This window comes from Pholis gunnellus (assembly GCF_910591455.1).
Source record: "Pholis gunnellus genome assembly, chromosome: 3".
Lineage (NCBI taxonomy): Eukaryota > Metazoa > Chordata > Actinopteri > Perciformes > Pholidae > Pholis > Pholis gunnellus.
Window position 1 is genome coordinate 4,208,199 of NC_136529.1, and position 15,327 is coordinate 4,223,525.

General features: G+C 45.4%; 1 protein-coding gene across 1 annotated transcript; it reads left to right on the forward strand.

Moving 5' to 3' along the window:
* Nucleotides 1-229: 229 nt before the first annotated feature.
* ptpdc1a (protein tyrosine phosphatase domain containing 1a) lies at nt 230-14,718 on the forward strand. The gene is made up of 10 exons (XM_079157066.1): nt 230-355; nt 3,447-3,542; nt 6,736-6,907; nt 7,834-7,914; nt 8,049-8,167; nt 9,626-9,763; nt 10,505-11,598; nt 11,855-12,040; nt 13,308-13,418; nt 13,510-14,718. The coding sequence occupies exons 2-10, from the start codon at nt 3,455-3,457 to the stop codon at nt 13,621-13,623; spliced, it is 2,103 nt and encodes a 700-aa protein (XP_079013192.1). The 5' UTR covers nt 230-355; nt 3,447-3,454; the 3' UTR covers nt 13,624-14,718.
* Nucleotides 14,719-15,327: the final 609 nt, after the last annotated feature.

The window sequence follows — 15,327 nt, forward strand, 5'->3', positions numbered from 1 at the left end:
AGCACCAAGATGTTCTCTTTTTAATTTATCATGGAATAAAATGATAACACAATTTTATTATCACAAACCCCTTCAGTATTTTTCAATAAGATAAGGTATCGACAGTACGACCATTACAACGATGCTAACTGAGCTCCGTCTGTGGTCACGTGACGTAACGGCACCGGTCTATGACTACATGTCAGGATGCTAAGTTAGCTAGTGAGCTAGCTGCACTTGGCGGACCAAATGATGTGGCTAGAGAAACATCCCGATTTGCTACGTGCCAGCGACAAAACCACCACGCAGTCAGAGAGATGAATCGGCTGTGTCAGATATTGTATAGACAACCCCGGACTCGGACGACAGGATAACGGTGAGTCAGGCCCTCTCCAGCTACCATGCTAGCTTCAGTTAACGCTAACACAGTACGGCGAGCTAACTAGCTAACGTTAGCATCAGGGCTCGCAGCATCAGCACCAGACACTAACGTTACACAACATTTCACCGGCCAGGTTAACGCCAGCCTTTCTGCGCCAAAAGACACGTTGTGACTTCCAAACTTGAAAGTACAACCACAACTAACGAAACGTCAGTGAGCTTTAACGTTCAGCTAATTAACGTTAATAAGAGAGCTGACGTTAATGCAGCTTTGTTCGCCGACTCAAGTGGCCAGGCGTTGATTTGTATCCGCCGGCACTCTCACCGCTCGGTATCAGGTCTCACACCCGTACCGTTAGTCAGAGGAGGTGATATATGATATCTGTTAGGGCTTTTAAATGGCTCTACTATTGTTGTGTAAAAGACGTGGTGCTCTCGTGCACACACCAGCGTGCTCTTCCTCACCATCATCTGACTTCAATGAGAAGAATTGGTCCCGTATCCAGGATGTGTAATCTCTCGCTTCTGTAATGGCCCTTTGTCACGGCAGACGCTTGTCATAAGAAAAGCACGGGTGTAATAACACCGTCATTAATGTCATTAATTACACCTCTGCCATGACAAGTCAGAGCCATATTTACTAAACAGTGCGTCATATTTACTGTGCCATTTGATTTGAGTGACTGAAGTCTATAAACTACTAGTGCCGTTGCAAATTAGGTCAGTATTAGAAGTGTCAATTCTAATAGGGAATAGTGAGTGAACGACGTCGTAAGTTAAGACACAGCATCGAACGTCTGTTGTTTAAAACTCCTAAAGAACACCACATGTACAAACAGGGCCAACAGACTACATACCTTCAGGGAAGTTTTTATTATATTACTGATGTAAATATGTGTTATGATATCGCAGTTAATCTGCAGATAGTAGCCTAAAACAAAGCACACAGTTTATAAAATGTTAACACCAACTGCTAGTTTTTGCTAGCTCGCTGTTACCACGATGGAAGTAGCTTGATTGAGCTAATTGCAGAGTTTTAATTAATCTATTTCCATTCGTTATTTGTTGTAAAACATTTCGTTAATACACGTTTTAAACCCTAAGTTTGCACACGGCCCAAGTATCTCTCCCCGTAAGTCTACTTGCTAGCTAGCTAACTCACCACATGACACATCTCATATTGTATGCATTTGACAAATTAGTTGATTTATTTGGCATATGAATGGACTATGTCTGCTTATGATGTGGTAAACGCTTTGTTTCCATCTATTACCCAGTTGTTTCCATTTCTGTTCTTGTTATTTCCTTTTTATTTCCATCAATTCCACTTTGAATATTCCTGCCACAGACAGATTTAGATGAAACGTGGTGTGAGAAGCGCCATATTTCTTTATCAACACACTCAGTGGAGTATGACTCTCACATCCCACTCTCGTCAGCAGCGTCCCTGAGAGACGTGTCTCAGCCTTCACACCGTCTCTCTCGTGTCCACCAACACACCGTGAGCGTATGGATCCACCGCAAAGTGTTTCGGTTCATCTGCTCTCGATCAGCGGCCGAGTGAAAACATTTATTTGCCATCCCTATATTAGCTCGGTGTCATATCATTGTTAATATTTGATGCGCACACGTCACACTTGTCATGAGGAACAGCCTTCTCGTTCACCAGCCTGTTATCAGGAGCTTCCTATAAACGGTGCCAGGCGGTGTCGGGCTCCGGCAGGACGGGCCGCCGTTTGGATCAGGCTTCTTCTTCGGCCGTGATGCTGGAAACGCTTCAACCGGTGTCATACTAGGTCTTGGTGCCATATTAGTTTGTAACAAGAAGTGTGGATTACAGTGTAAAAGAAGCCCAAAAATCAGCTGTGGTTGGGAAAAGACGGGCTCTAACTTTACACCATCAATATTCATGTCTACAGAAGTCTTGCTCTTAACACGAGTGGCACAGTGACATAAATGTGACTTGTCTCTAAAGCTGTCTTAAGATGTTTTTCACTAACAAATTGTCGAACTCGAGGTCCACAAACCCAACGGGTGACGTCACGATGACTACGTCCACTTCTCACATACAGTGTATGGTTTTATCCAGTGTCTCTTTATCAGACACTACCTTGGGTACTTTGGGTCTTTCTCATGACGTATTTTAAGTCTTATACTTAAACAGTTTTTTGAAAAACAATTTTCCCAAATAAGATCCCATGGTGGTCCACCAGAAGAGACGGGACTTTGCCTCTCTATAGTACAGTTTAAATACATGTAAACAACTTCCCCGAAATCTAAAGTCCTGCACTAATTAGCCTCCTGCTGTTTTTCTGTTGCCATCATGGTAACTACTGCTGGTGAAGTCCTACAGCTCCGGGTGTCCAGCAAAAGTCACCACACTTAGAAAAACATGCTAATGATGGAAAGAGAAAGGAGAAAGCAAAAGGTCAGGGAATCATTACCCTGCTCAATTGTTAATGGAGCTGTGAAGGTGCCGAGTTTCACTCCTGCAGCACCAGTTTAGGCCGAGCGCCGAGGCCCATCAGAACTCCGGGTGTAACGTGAGAAGCCCTCGGTCTCCGGAGTGATGCTGACACACCGGGAGACCCGTGTGTCACGACCCTCATATCAGGCTACAAAAAAAATCAGATGTGCAAGTCAAGAAGTGCGGCCCCGGAGCAGCACACAATAGCAGGTGGATGTGTGTTCACTTGGATAATTGATGAGCGTGGCATCAGCCCAGTGACATAGGAGGGATTTAGCTTCACCTCTCACATGCAGTGTGAAGCGTTCTTTGTAACTCAGCACCTCCTCAGCTCCCACCACTGCCACCAGGCCCTTCCCACCTGCCTCCCAGAGGTGCAGCCGTCAGACTGACACGTGAGCCGCTGACATGGTGGCTCACTTTGCACCCCCCCCTCCCCCCTCCCCCTGGGTAATCTTTGCCGGGCAACGGCACTCCTCTCATCTCATTTGTGTGCGCACCTTGTTACCGTTTGCGTTATCAGCACCACCCCCGAAGCTTCCGCTGGCAAGGCTGTGTACTTTTCCTTTCGTTTTTTTTTATCTGCCTTTGACACGCAGTGTTTATCCTCCCATTTCAGCCCCTGCCATGGCAGCCGGTGTCAGCATACTGAGCGACCTGCCTTACTCCGCGAGTGGAGCTCGCAGTGCAGAGAGCGGCACGGAGATGGAGACAGGTAGGAGAGCTCAGCAACACAAACACAACACAAGAGCTGCTCATTTTCTAATGCAGTGCAATGGCACAGGACTGTAGACTGTAATGGTTTCATTCAGTGAACATAATTTGCCTTTTTTATATCATGTTGAAGAGATGAAGAAGAAAAATTGGAATTGGGGCTGAGTGGTAATTTGCAGGCCGGTTTCAGCATCAAGACAAATGTTGTAGGTGAAACAAACAAGTGATTTATTCTATAATGTGAAGGTTTGTATGTAGCTGGACACAAAGAGTAAGATGGATAAAGTCTACTTCAGGCTTCAGCACACCTATTACCTGACAAGGATTGTTGGCTGATGATGACTTTACAGGTTAAGCAACACCCGTCCACTCCGTTAACATTCAACAAGAGAACACTCCAGGATCTTTTGAGTTTTGATGCTGGATATGAGTCTGTCATCATGGATGTGACATATCACGATCACATCTTTTCAATAATTCATTTCTTTCTGATGCAGTCAGAGCTTCAATTGATTTGATAGATATCGCTCTGATATCTCTGCCATCAGGAAAAGATTAAAACCTCTGACAATTTGTCTCCTCTGGAGCAATTTCCTAATTTGACCAATCCTTAAAATTGCTGCTTTCAGCCACTATGACGAACTTTTAACGGGCTGTGAAACCGTCTCAGTTTAATCCTGATCATATATGACCTACATCAGTAAACGAGACCATCAGTGGGAAGAATGTCTATTTCTATATAGTATATTGTTAATGCTTGTCATCGGTGGCACCGGGTCAGATTTGACGCGGAATTTAGAGTAAATGGAGGATCAGCAGAAACTCCTTCAGCTCAGACTCCAGCGGCGCCTCCAGCAGAGACCAGCGGGGCGCTGACGGATCCGGCTCTGCTGCCACCTTCAACCTGCAGGCGGGAGGAGGAGAGCTCAACTCCTGGCAGCAGCAGCAGCATCTCATCCTCCTCCTCCAGGAGCAGAGCCTCTCCTCTCTGCTCCTTCGTTCCCCACTGGAAGCCAAACACCGACTCCACGCTGCTGGAGGCCCAGGCCGTATTGCTGGACCCCCTGGAGGGAAGGGAGGCACAGGAGAACCAGAACCAGGACTGAGAGGAGCAGACTGTCAGACCCTGCTGCAGTAACATGAGAGGTTTTCTGAAGGGACTCTGGTGCTCTGCTTCCGCTTTTGTCCAGAGGCCGCAAAATTCAAGTTCCTCGTAGTAGCTTTATGGATGGAAAAACTAAATACACCATAAATGACTGTTCTATTTATTTTTTATTTGACTCAATAAGAACAAAAGGAATAAGAAAACCTGACCATATTATAAGTCAGTTATGGTCAGTTTTTCTACGTAGAATTTTTTAAATTATAATAATTGAAAATCAATCAACAACCTAAAAAGTCTTTAACTGTAAGATACGTAAGTGATGAGTATCAGTGATTAATACAATTTATTAAATAAATATAACATGTGTTTCAGATTCCGTTCCATTATAGAGCACACAACAAATTGACGTTATTGGGGGATTTGGGAACATAATTAAGACTGGGAGTAAGCAGTTTTTCTTCTTTAGCACACTTATGTGCTAAAATGTTCCCTTCTAAAATATAAAGGTCAGGTCTTCCTCTGGGGCCGATTGTAAGACGAGATAATAAGCCAGGTGAAGTAGAGAAGGAGAAGCAGGCTGGTGAATGTCATGTGATCTCTGCTCCCACACACTGACAGCAGCATCCTTTCCTTCTGGAGCACTTTGATTGGTTTGAGCTCTTCTGTTATATTCAAGGATACTAAAATGTATTAATACAACAACCTTCAAGGGGAACAACGCCCATTTTCAAAATTCATCTCCATGCGAGATTTGTGTGAAATAACAGTTGTATGTATCAATGTGTCCAGTGTTTGCTGTAATATTCTACCAGATATAGTATGCAATTCACCTACAATGAGCCTCATACTAAGGGGTCAGACACACAAAGTTTAGCGTACTTAATAGTGTGCTAGGGTGGAATTTTGCCAGTCAGCTCTTTGATCAGGCGTTTCCCATCATGCCCTTGGGTCTTGCAGCCGGTGGATACAAACTGCTGTGCCTGGCTCTAAAAGCTGCGGCCGCCTCGATGTCTCGAGTTCATCGTTGCTCACGTGTGTGTGTGTGTGACGACAGAGGAAGTTTGGATCAAGTCGGTCGCAATCTAACCGGCATTGTGCGGCGGTCGCCGGTGATCGGTGCTACACAGGACCGGCTCATCTCACATGAGCATATGGAGCAGCTCCAGACTTCATATTTCAGACTTGAGAGTAGCTCACGTTCACAAATACTGATTCAACTTTCCTAGGCCATGGAAATAACACATTTGAATTCTTAATTTAGGGGGTGTTGCCCTTTAATTGCTATTGTAGCAGGCAATAGGCATGATGTTCTCCATGAAACGATCTAGGGGCTCCAGCTGGTTCCAGCTTAAATGTGAGGATGTTCCCGCTTTCCTAATAAACAAAATAATCAATTGAAATTGGGAAACTTTCAACAAGACATTTTCGACACAAAGATAGTTTTGTTAGTAGATTCAGTGTTCCACTCCTGTGTGTACAGTGCTCAATGCACGGCTCTTCTTCCTCTTCCATTAACAAGCCGCCCCTCAGATCTGGGTGCGTCCGTGTGTGTAATCGGTGTGTGTGCAACATCCGCCCCCGTCCACCTCCCGCCGACGACTTTGGAGAATGGTCGTCATGGCGACACATCAAATGCTGCTGATGAAACTGATCGGCCGCCTCTCTTTGCCGACGGGTGATTGTCGTGTGATGATTCACCGTTGGCACAGAGCCTTTCCAGCCGGTCGCTTCTGTCAGTACAGAGACGCCGGCAGCAGTGACATGCAGCCGCACCGAGGACGACGCTCCGTAGCCAGGGAGATGACGGGGAGCACGAGGAGGAGCGACCGCCGGCACTCGGCCCCGGACGTCCTGCTGAAGGTCCTGCAGCGCAGACGCAGCTCCGCCCTGGAGGCGCTCTCCTCCTCCTTCAACAGAGTCATGGCGACCGTCAGAGAGAGACGTAACCACCACACTGAAGAAATGTTTTTTATTTCGGGCTTTGACGATGACTTCAGCTGCAGGGAAAGCATGCACTAAGCACCGATGAGTATTGTCAAACTGTTCTTATGTTTCTTTTCTTTGCTGTTGTGTTTTCCCCCCCTACCAGCCAATGCCAGGGTCCCTACAGCAAAGTACACCAAGATGGGGGAGACCCTGAGGCACGTCATCCCCGGGCACATGCAGTGCTCCATGGCCTGCGGGGGGAAAGCCTGCAAATACGAGAACCCGTCTCGCTGGAGCGATGAGGAGCAAGCTGTCAAAGGACTCTACTCGTCCTGGTACGTTGGCCAGTCTTCATGCTGTTGTTGTTGTTCCTCTCAGTGCTGTGCCCGTTCGCTGTGGGTCACTGGAGTCCACATCAATAGTTACATGAAAAGCCAATACGTTTGTTCTGCTTTTTGTTTTACACTATGGTCTGATTGTTTTTTTTAAATGGAAACATTGAACAAGTGAGAGCTTTTGTTTGCAGGGGAGACTCTACAAGCAGAAACATAGTTGTTCAATCACTTTAGAGAGTAGAACAAGTGGAAAGAAAACATCCACAATACGTATTCAGGTGTTTACTTTACTAATTTGTGTATTTGATTTGTAGATTTCTCTTAAAATTCAAGAAAAGTTTCAATTAGATAATGCCTCATTTGCATGTTTAAAAATAAAAAACAAACAAATAAATGTGTATTAATGTAAGCAATCTACTGTGGAATATCTTTACCGTATTCACCTGTAGTGTCTTCAAAATATTTCATTTTACTAAACACATCTTTAAAGGCTGTTTCTTCTAAATATATATTTTTTTTACTCTGTTCCACAAATCTCCACTTCAGTAGCTCTTACAGACACCAAACTGTACACTTTCATTCCTCTCTATGTTCTGAAGGTTTGCGCTGAGGGGTTTGTTCACACAGCATTCACAGCCTCAGTACTAAAAACACGACAACATTTCTTTTTGTTATGGCTGATACAAAGAGATATCTAGAATGCTCTCTTTGAAAACCTTTGACTCCAACATGTCAACAGAACCTACATAATACAAACTGGGGTTGGTTCTTGGTGATATCTATGAGTTCAATTCGTAAGGTTCTTTGATATTATCAGCTCTTTAAAGTTGTGTTTAACTTGATAACTACTCCATATTTCCACTTATTTCTTTATGATTTTTCTGATTAACACAACTCCCCTAACTTGTCATATTCTCCACTTCCAGGATTACTGACAACTTGCTAGCTATGGCAAGGCCTTCCACTGAAATCATAGAGAAATATAATGTAATTGATCAGTTTCAAAGGTACAGTAGTCTCCTTCTTTCTCACCTCATTTGAATCTGAGCTTTACTAACATTTAGATTCGCAGTGAAACGGGGGCTGCTCGCCGTCATTGCGCTGTAATGAATGTGTTGTGTTGACCTGCTGCGGTGCTCAGGTGTGGTTTGAAGACGGTCATTAACCTGCAGCGGCCCGGAGAACACGCCAGCTGTGGTAACCCGCTGGAGCAGGAGAGCGGCTTCACTTATCGACCCGAAACCTTCATGGAGGCAGGAAGTGAGTGTCCATCCACCCGCACCAACACATTCTGTAGACTCCAGACACACAGCACACCTGAACCAATGCAGAAATGTGTTCTGGTAACTGTCAGGAACAGTTAGCAAAAAGAGCTAGCTAGCTAACAAGGAACCATAAATGAACACATACACATGCATGATTCATGAACTACGAGCTAGACATAACGTTTTAGCATCTTCTCAGGCTCAGTCGCTTTTGAAGCCTAGAGTTCAGCATTTTAGCCATCTTGGTTTTTGGCCGTCGCCATTTGGTTTTTGTCGATGTACTGATTAATATATTCTATTTCTCCGCCTAACGTAGCGAATGCTAAGCTTGCTTAGCCAGCAAGCTCACGGGACAGTCTGGGAGCCTTGATCGATCAATGTGGATACAGTTAATATGTATATGTATATACAGCGGGATATTTGTGTGATTTAAACAGCTGTCTATGCAGACTACTCGTCACTAAACGCGACAAAAATGTCCTTGTAGCGTAAAACAAAGCGTCTCAAAGATTCAGTGTGAATTTAATAAGATGAAAGCGTATCTGCTCCGTGAGATGTGTGAGTGAAGGACAACGGTTTCACTGAGGATTGAGCAAAGTTGCTGAGAATAGACTGGACAACAGCGTGGTAGCAACCTGTCAATCACAAGGTAGCCACGCCCTAAAGCATACCCTGTTCTATTTGACTCTAAATGGACCGTCATTTACTAAATGAACATCATGCTGTATTGAAGAAGACTTGAAACTAGAGATTGAGACCATAAACTCATGTTTACAATGTTTACTGAGGTAATAAATCAAGAGAGAAGTAGAGTCATTTTCTCATAGACTTCTATACAACCAGAGGAGTCGCCCCCTGATGGCTAGTTGTAAGAATGCAATCAGGGTACTTCCATATTGGCTTCACTTTTCAGAAGTGGAGCTGAGAGTGGTTATTTCCACAGAAGGCTCACTGATGTAGTTACACTGTGGGCGGAGTAAAGCTTACGTATGTGTACACTAGAGAGACAAACACGTTCCAACATGTGGCTAAGATGCGTCTCAGTCACATTTCTGTCTCGTGAATTCTTCTCAGAGGCAGTGACTTCTGTGTTTACATTGTTGATCGCTGTATGATTAGACGTGAATGGAAATGTACATGTTAGTGAGGGCTTTACTAGCTCACTTTACTTAACATGTATATTAAATCATGGTTTTGTTTCTAAATTTGTGGTGCAACCCATTTTTGATGAAGAGTAGACTGCATGGCCCGTCGGTCTTCATCATGCATCAGCCTGATCATCACGAGTCTGACCGTGCTGTAGGAATTAACTACTGCATCAGAGGAGTACTCTCTTAATGTAAAAGACACATACTGTATGTCTTTGTGATGCGCTTCCATCACTTTAACAGATAGATGTATTATCATGTGGATACTGACCAGCTCTGAATTCCTCTGGTGTTGTGTATCTCAGTTTATTACTACAACTTTGGGTGGAAGGATTACGGTGTGGCCTCTCTGACTACGATCCTTGACATGGTGAAAGTCATGTCATTTGCCGTCCAAGAGGGGAGAATGGCTGTCCACTGCCATGCCGGTCTTGGAAGAACAGGTTTGTAACACCGGTCAATTTGGCATATGGCTTCAAGGTCGGGTTCATTTTTTTTTTTAGGTTTTTATATCATTCTGTATCTTGTGGTGTTCCTTATGTATCCAAGTCCAAACATTCACATTTTGGTCGAAGTACGTATGTTTTAGCGCCGTAATTCTATTTTCTCAAGCCCTTTCAAAAACTGTTCCCCATGTGACCCGATGTATACGATACATCCTTAAAGTCACTGTACTACATACAGTAGTCGGCACGCTCCCAGTTTGGAAAAGCAGACCGGAGTACAAGCACGGAAGCAAAGCAATGTACCGCTGTGGACGCCACGTTAATTCGGATCAGAAAGTCAAACAAACTAAACCTATCGATGCAGCGGTGGTCCACCGCTGCATCGATAGGTTTCGTCAAAGGAGTCCGGTGGCTTTGAATAGAGCGATATAATTGCTTCAGTTCTCCGACAGAAAGGTCTGTCTGACGGAAGGTAAAGCTGTGAAAACATTGTAAATATAGCTTACGACGAGGAACTGAAGCCTAATATTGATACAGCTAATGCTAGTATTCACATTATCCATAACTTTATTGATTAGCTTACTTTGGTAGCCTTCTTCCCTGTTTTTTGCTCACAGCTCAGTGGGCGTTTCTATTTAAAAACCCTGAAAAGAATGCAGATGGACCCGCCCTTTAAATCCTCATCTATGCTTGTAAAATATCAGTCTTGTATATATTTTGTATTTTTTCATCATGCAGGCGTGTTGTTGGCTTGTTACTTGGTTTTTACGTCCCGGATGAGCGCCGACCAAGCCATCCTGTTTGTGCGAGCCAAGAGACCCAACTCCATCCAGACCAGAGGCCAGCTGCTGTGCGTCAGAGAGTTCGCCCAGTTCCTGGTTCCCCTCCGAAGCGTCTTCTCCTGCGCAGAACCCAAAGCGAGTGCCGTCACCCTCTCCCAGTACCTCACCCGCCAGCGCCACCTGCTGCACGGCTACGAGGCCCGACAGATGAAGAACGTGCCAAAGGTCGTCCAGCTGGTGTGCGGGCTCCTCGTTGACATCGCGGCCGACAGACAGGTGGTGATCGAGGAGGAGTGGCTGGAGATCCCCGACCTGACAGCCGAGGTGGAGAAGACCGTGTCCCAGCAGGCCCTCCAGCAGCTAGGGAAGGAGATGAGGGGGAAGGGGATTCCCGTCCCCGCTTGTTCGTCTCATCCCCTCGGCCCACCCGCAGTCCGGATGCAGTCCGAACCCCCCCACGATCAGCCCCTCACCAGTGATAATGAGCTCGACCCTCTGTGGAGGAAGCAGAATGCAGGAAGCCCCCTGAAGTCCTCCCTGTCCAACAACAGGAGGCTCAGTTACAGTGATTCCGTCCTTCACAAACTTGGACAATCGCCAATCCAATGCTTGATCAAACATTCCTTGTCTCACAGCAGCCTTACAGCTTGCACCCCGCCCAGATTTTACGACCTCTCTCCTCAGGACATCACCACCAGCATTCAGGGCCACGATACAAACGCAAAGCAAGACACGGGATCCCCCTTATTCAAAAAGCAACTCCGCAAAGGGCTTCAGAGTTTGCCTTTCGACCTGTCCGACCAGGGAAGAACACCTCACTGTGACGCCATGCTGCCAGCCTTATGGAACAGGAGCAAAGCACTGACCGGCAAGGAGAAGCTGGATGTGGGCGTGTCAGCGGGCGGAGGAGACACCGGGAATGTCAGAGAGCTTCCCTTCATCACCTTCCAGTCTGAGCTGTCCCCAGAGGGCAGACGCCTGCTGGTGGCCAAAGCTCTGGCCATGGACCTGACGGACAAGGACTTCACCTCCAAGGTCTCGATGTGGCAGGTAGTGTACCTCAGGAAATACTCTCAAATATACCCTGTAGTAGGGCTGGAGAGAGAAGTAGTCATTTTCTCATAGACTTCTATACAACCAGAGGAGTCGCCCCCTGATGGACATTAGAGAGAATGCAGGTTTATGACACTTCCTCATTGGCTTCTCTCTTTAGAACCGGAGGTTGCCACCTCATTTTAAACCTGCATTTTTTTTTGTTGCTTTGTGACACTTTGTTTTCAATCCTTCTCTTTGCTGTGACGTGCAGACGGAGCTGAACTCCAGAGAGGGAGCGTGGGAGAGGCTGTGCGTGGAGAGAGATCCTCTGGTCCTCTCCGGTCTGATGTGGTCCTGGCTGGAGCAGCTCAAGGATCCAGTCATCAGCAGCGAGGACGTAAAAGCCCTCAGCGAGAAGAACGTCAACCAACAGAACGCCATGGACTCGCTGGAAAAGGTAGCTGGGTTGAATATCCTCCACAGCATCACTGCGTGAAGCTCTCTGACGCCGTTTGACGGCTTTGTTCCAGGCAGAGGTTTAGCACAGTGTCCAGTTACACTGTAACACTAACTATAATCCTGGTTGTGTCTGCAAAAAAGTCCTGTTTTCATCGTGAATGTACTAAAGGCAGTCCACACCAACAGCATTAGAGAGATGCACCGCTCTGTGCACTTCAGAAAGCCAGCACAAAACCATGTTCAAAAACCTGTATAGACACTCAGCCTAAAGCCTCGTCATACTTACTGCGGACTTTTACGGTTCCATTCATTCTACAATTGACGGTTCGGGTCGGTCTGGCCACGATCAATTGCAGTTGATAGCAACGTTGTTTTGGCTTTCTTTGTATTCCATTTAAATGTGGGTAAAAGCAGATCTCCTCACACAACTCTTCAAAACAAGCATCCACTTTGTTATCTTCTTCTTCTTGGCAAACCAGCTAGAGGTGCGTACACCACCCACTGGACCCACTGGACTCCAGTGTGGAACCAAACTGGATCACGTGCAGTCCGCGTGCTTGCTATGCGTACAGTTCTTGCAGTCCCAAATTTCGGGCTGCACGGTGACGTCCACATAGGGTCCAAATGCCAGTCATTTCCCAGTTCTGCTCTACCCTTTTCTCCACCACCCTATGCTACTGATGTGTTTCTTTCTTCAATTTGAGTTACAAATTTGGACTTAAATTTAATTCTGAGTGACATTGAAAAAGTCTTAAAAAGACATTTTCAGATTTCAGATTTGCTATTTGTTAATGGTACGAGTCCAGAGGCTCTACTTTGTTCAAAGCAGTCTGGTTGTATAGAAGTCTATGAGAAAATGACTCTACTTCTCTCTTGATTTATTACCTCAGTAAACATTGTAAACATGAGTTTATGGTCTCAATCTCTAGTTTCAAGTCTTTTTCGAGTCCAGTCTAATCCAAGATGGCGACGGCCAAATCAACGAACTCAAGGCTTCATAACGGTAGCAATGTTAGACTCCTCCACAGTCTAAATATGGTCACTTCCATTCACTGGTTGAAAAAAGCCAAGATGGCGACAGCCAGAATGCGGAACTCAACCATTTGGTGACATCACGACGAATACGTCCACTTCTTATACACAGTCAACGGTTTGAAGACAAGGCCGTCACCTGGCTTGTATTGTCCTTGGTTCATATGATTTATGTGATACTGTTACTGCTTGTTCAATAACCTGATGGTATCATACATTCTTCCCGCTGCCAGGGCCACAGACTCACTCTGCTCTGCATCCTTGACTGTGCTGCTCATCTCCTGCCAATGCCTGAAGAGGTGGAGGCTAGTTTTCTCCACCAAACAATAAGAGTGTTAACTAAGGTGAGCATCAACATTACGGTGCGTATTGATTATATTAAGACGCTTGTTTTGCACGCAGGAATGATCATTTGTTCTTATTCTCTCTCTCCAGATGGACCCCTCCTCAGAGAAGAGCGTGCCTCTGTACGCGACCCTCACAGAAACCCTGACCCCCGTCCTTCATGAGCTGCGTGAGAAAGCTGTGGAGGAGAACGAAGACTCCTGATCCGGGCCTCAACGGGCCCGGTCCGACGAGAGGAGAGAAGACACGGGGTTCCACTTTCACTTTTGGGCATTATTGTATTTTAAGCCTGTTCCTCGCATCGGATACCACTGAGATCTGCCAATCTTCAGTCTCTTTGATATTGGAAGACTGCGTCATTTAAAGGTTAAATGTTTTTGTTTTCCTTTGGAAGCTCTTAATCGTCTCTAAGCACTGCCATCCTCTCTGTCAATGTGCCACCGTGCTCAGTTTTTTTGTTCGTCATCTCTTTCTCAGTGTAATATATTTGTGAGGGACTAGATGTTGCTTTTATTATTAACTGTCGTCGGTAGGAAGATGACTGAGGAACGTTCTCGCGACGTTATTTGAACGTGTGACTCGGGCTGTCAGAAAGCTGCCGGTCTTTGACTTCTTATTTAAACCAAAATAATATTTTTACACTGTGCAGATGCTACAACATGTCTTATTTATTCAGGCCTCCCTATTTAAGAACGCAGCGATTGCTTTCTATAACGACGAGCTGCGTGGTTGTCTTAGTTCCCGTAGAATGTATAAAGTGTTTTCTGAGAGTCAAATGCAAACTGTGGCTTCTGTTGTGGCGATGCAAACTGGACGGGGCCACACAGGGCGTGTTCCAATCGATTTCTATGTCCTCAATACCGCGTGCACCAAAAAACCTCTCGTACTGTTCTGTTGTTCATGCATTTGTCAAACGTCGATCTGCCTCCACTGTTGCATTTAGCACAGTGCTGCCTGCCTCAACTCCACTGGCCTCTCGCCTGTGTCATGCTGCTGTGTGTAACGTCGCCTCGCCCGCGCGTGTGTGTGTGTGTGTGTGTGTGTGTGTGTGTGTGTGTGTGTGTGTGTGTGTGTGTGTGTGTGTGTGTGTGTGTGTGTGTAACGAGTCGGTGGACGTCTCGAATGTCTTGTACGTGGATATAATGTAATGTAGATCTGCTGACACGTTCCGAATGTGGAACACTGATGGTAATAATGATAATAATAACACTAAGGACATGAGACGTTTTACTGTGGGGAATTTTTCCGACGTGCACTATTTTTTCATTGTTACAATGGGCTACTTCTTACTGAATTAAACACAACTTACTGCAAGCCGTGTGAAGCCGTGTGAATCTTTTTACAGTGTGATCAGCTTCGTTATTAGCATACAGCTCAGAGAGTAAGTGTGCCTCCTGGTGCCGCCTCAGTAGTCTAACAGCAAACGCATGATGAAAGCCATGCAAAACATTCAGTCGTTGCTGTAAAGGGGGAAATAGTTTGGCAAGAAAAGCTCAGTTGTACTTGTGGAAATCAACATGATTTGGAGCTTAGAAATGTGAATTGTTAGTGTTTATGTATTTGTTTATGTATAATGATCATCATCAGTAGATACAGAGTCCCCTCGTGTTCTGGGGAACCTGGAAAACAGTTGACTGATTTCCAGTCTTTTAAAACATGGAAAATTAGACGAAAAAAAGAATATCCTGGAAGATCTTCTGTGGTCTTGGAAAATTATTTCAACATTCTCAAATTGAATGAATGATACCAGGGCTGTTTATCAGAGCTTCCCCAAAATGTATAACGTTGCCGTCTGAAAGGGATAAGGTATGTTCAAGATCACATTAACGTTCACATGGTCGTTTATGGAGTATTTTAGTTGTGTTGTGGAAACGCTGTGAACACACACCGCAATGTGCCTCAGTGTTT

Coding starts and splice junctions, on each gene's coding strand:
- ptpdc1a (XM_079157066.1), top strand. CDS start 3,455: ATGGCAGCCGGTGTCAGCATACTGAGCGACCTGCCTTACTCCGCGAGT. Junction 8,168..9,625: donor AACCTTCATGGAGGCAGGAA/GTGAGTGTCCAT, acceptor TGTGTATCTCAG/TTTATTACTACAACTTTGGG. Junction 9,764..10,504: donor TGCCGGTCTTGGAAGAACAG/GTTTGTAACACC, acceptor TTCATCATGCAG/GCGTGTTGTTGGCTTGTTAC.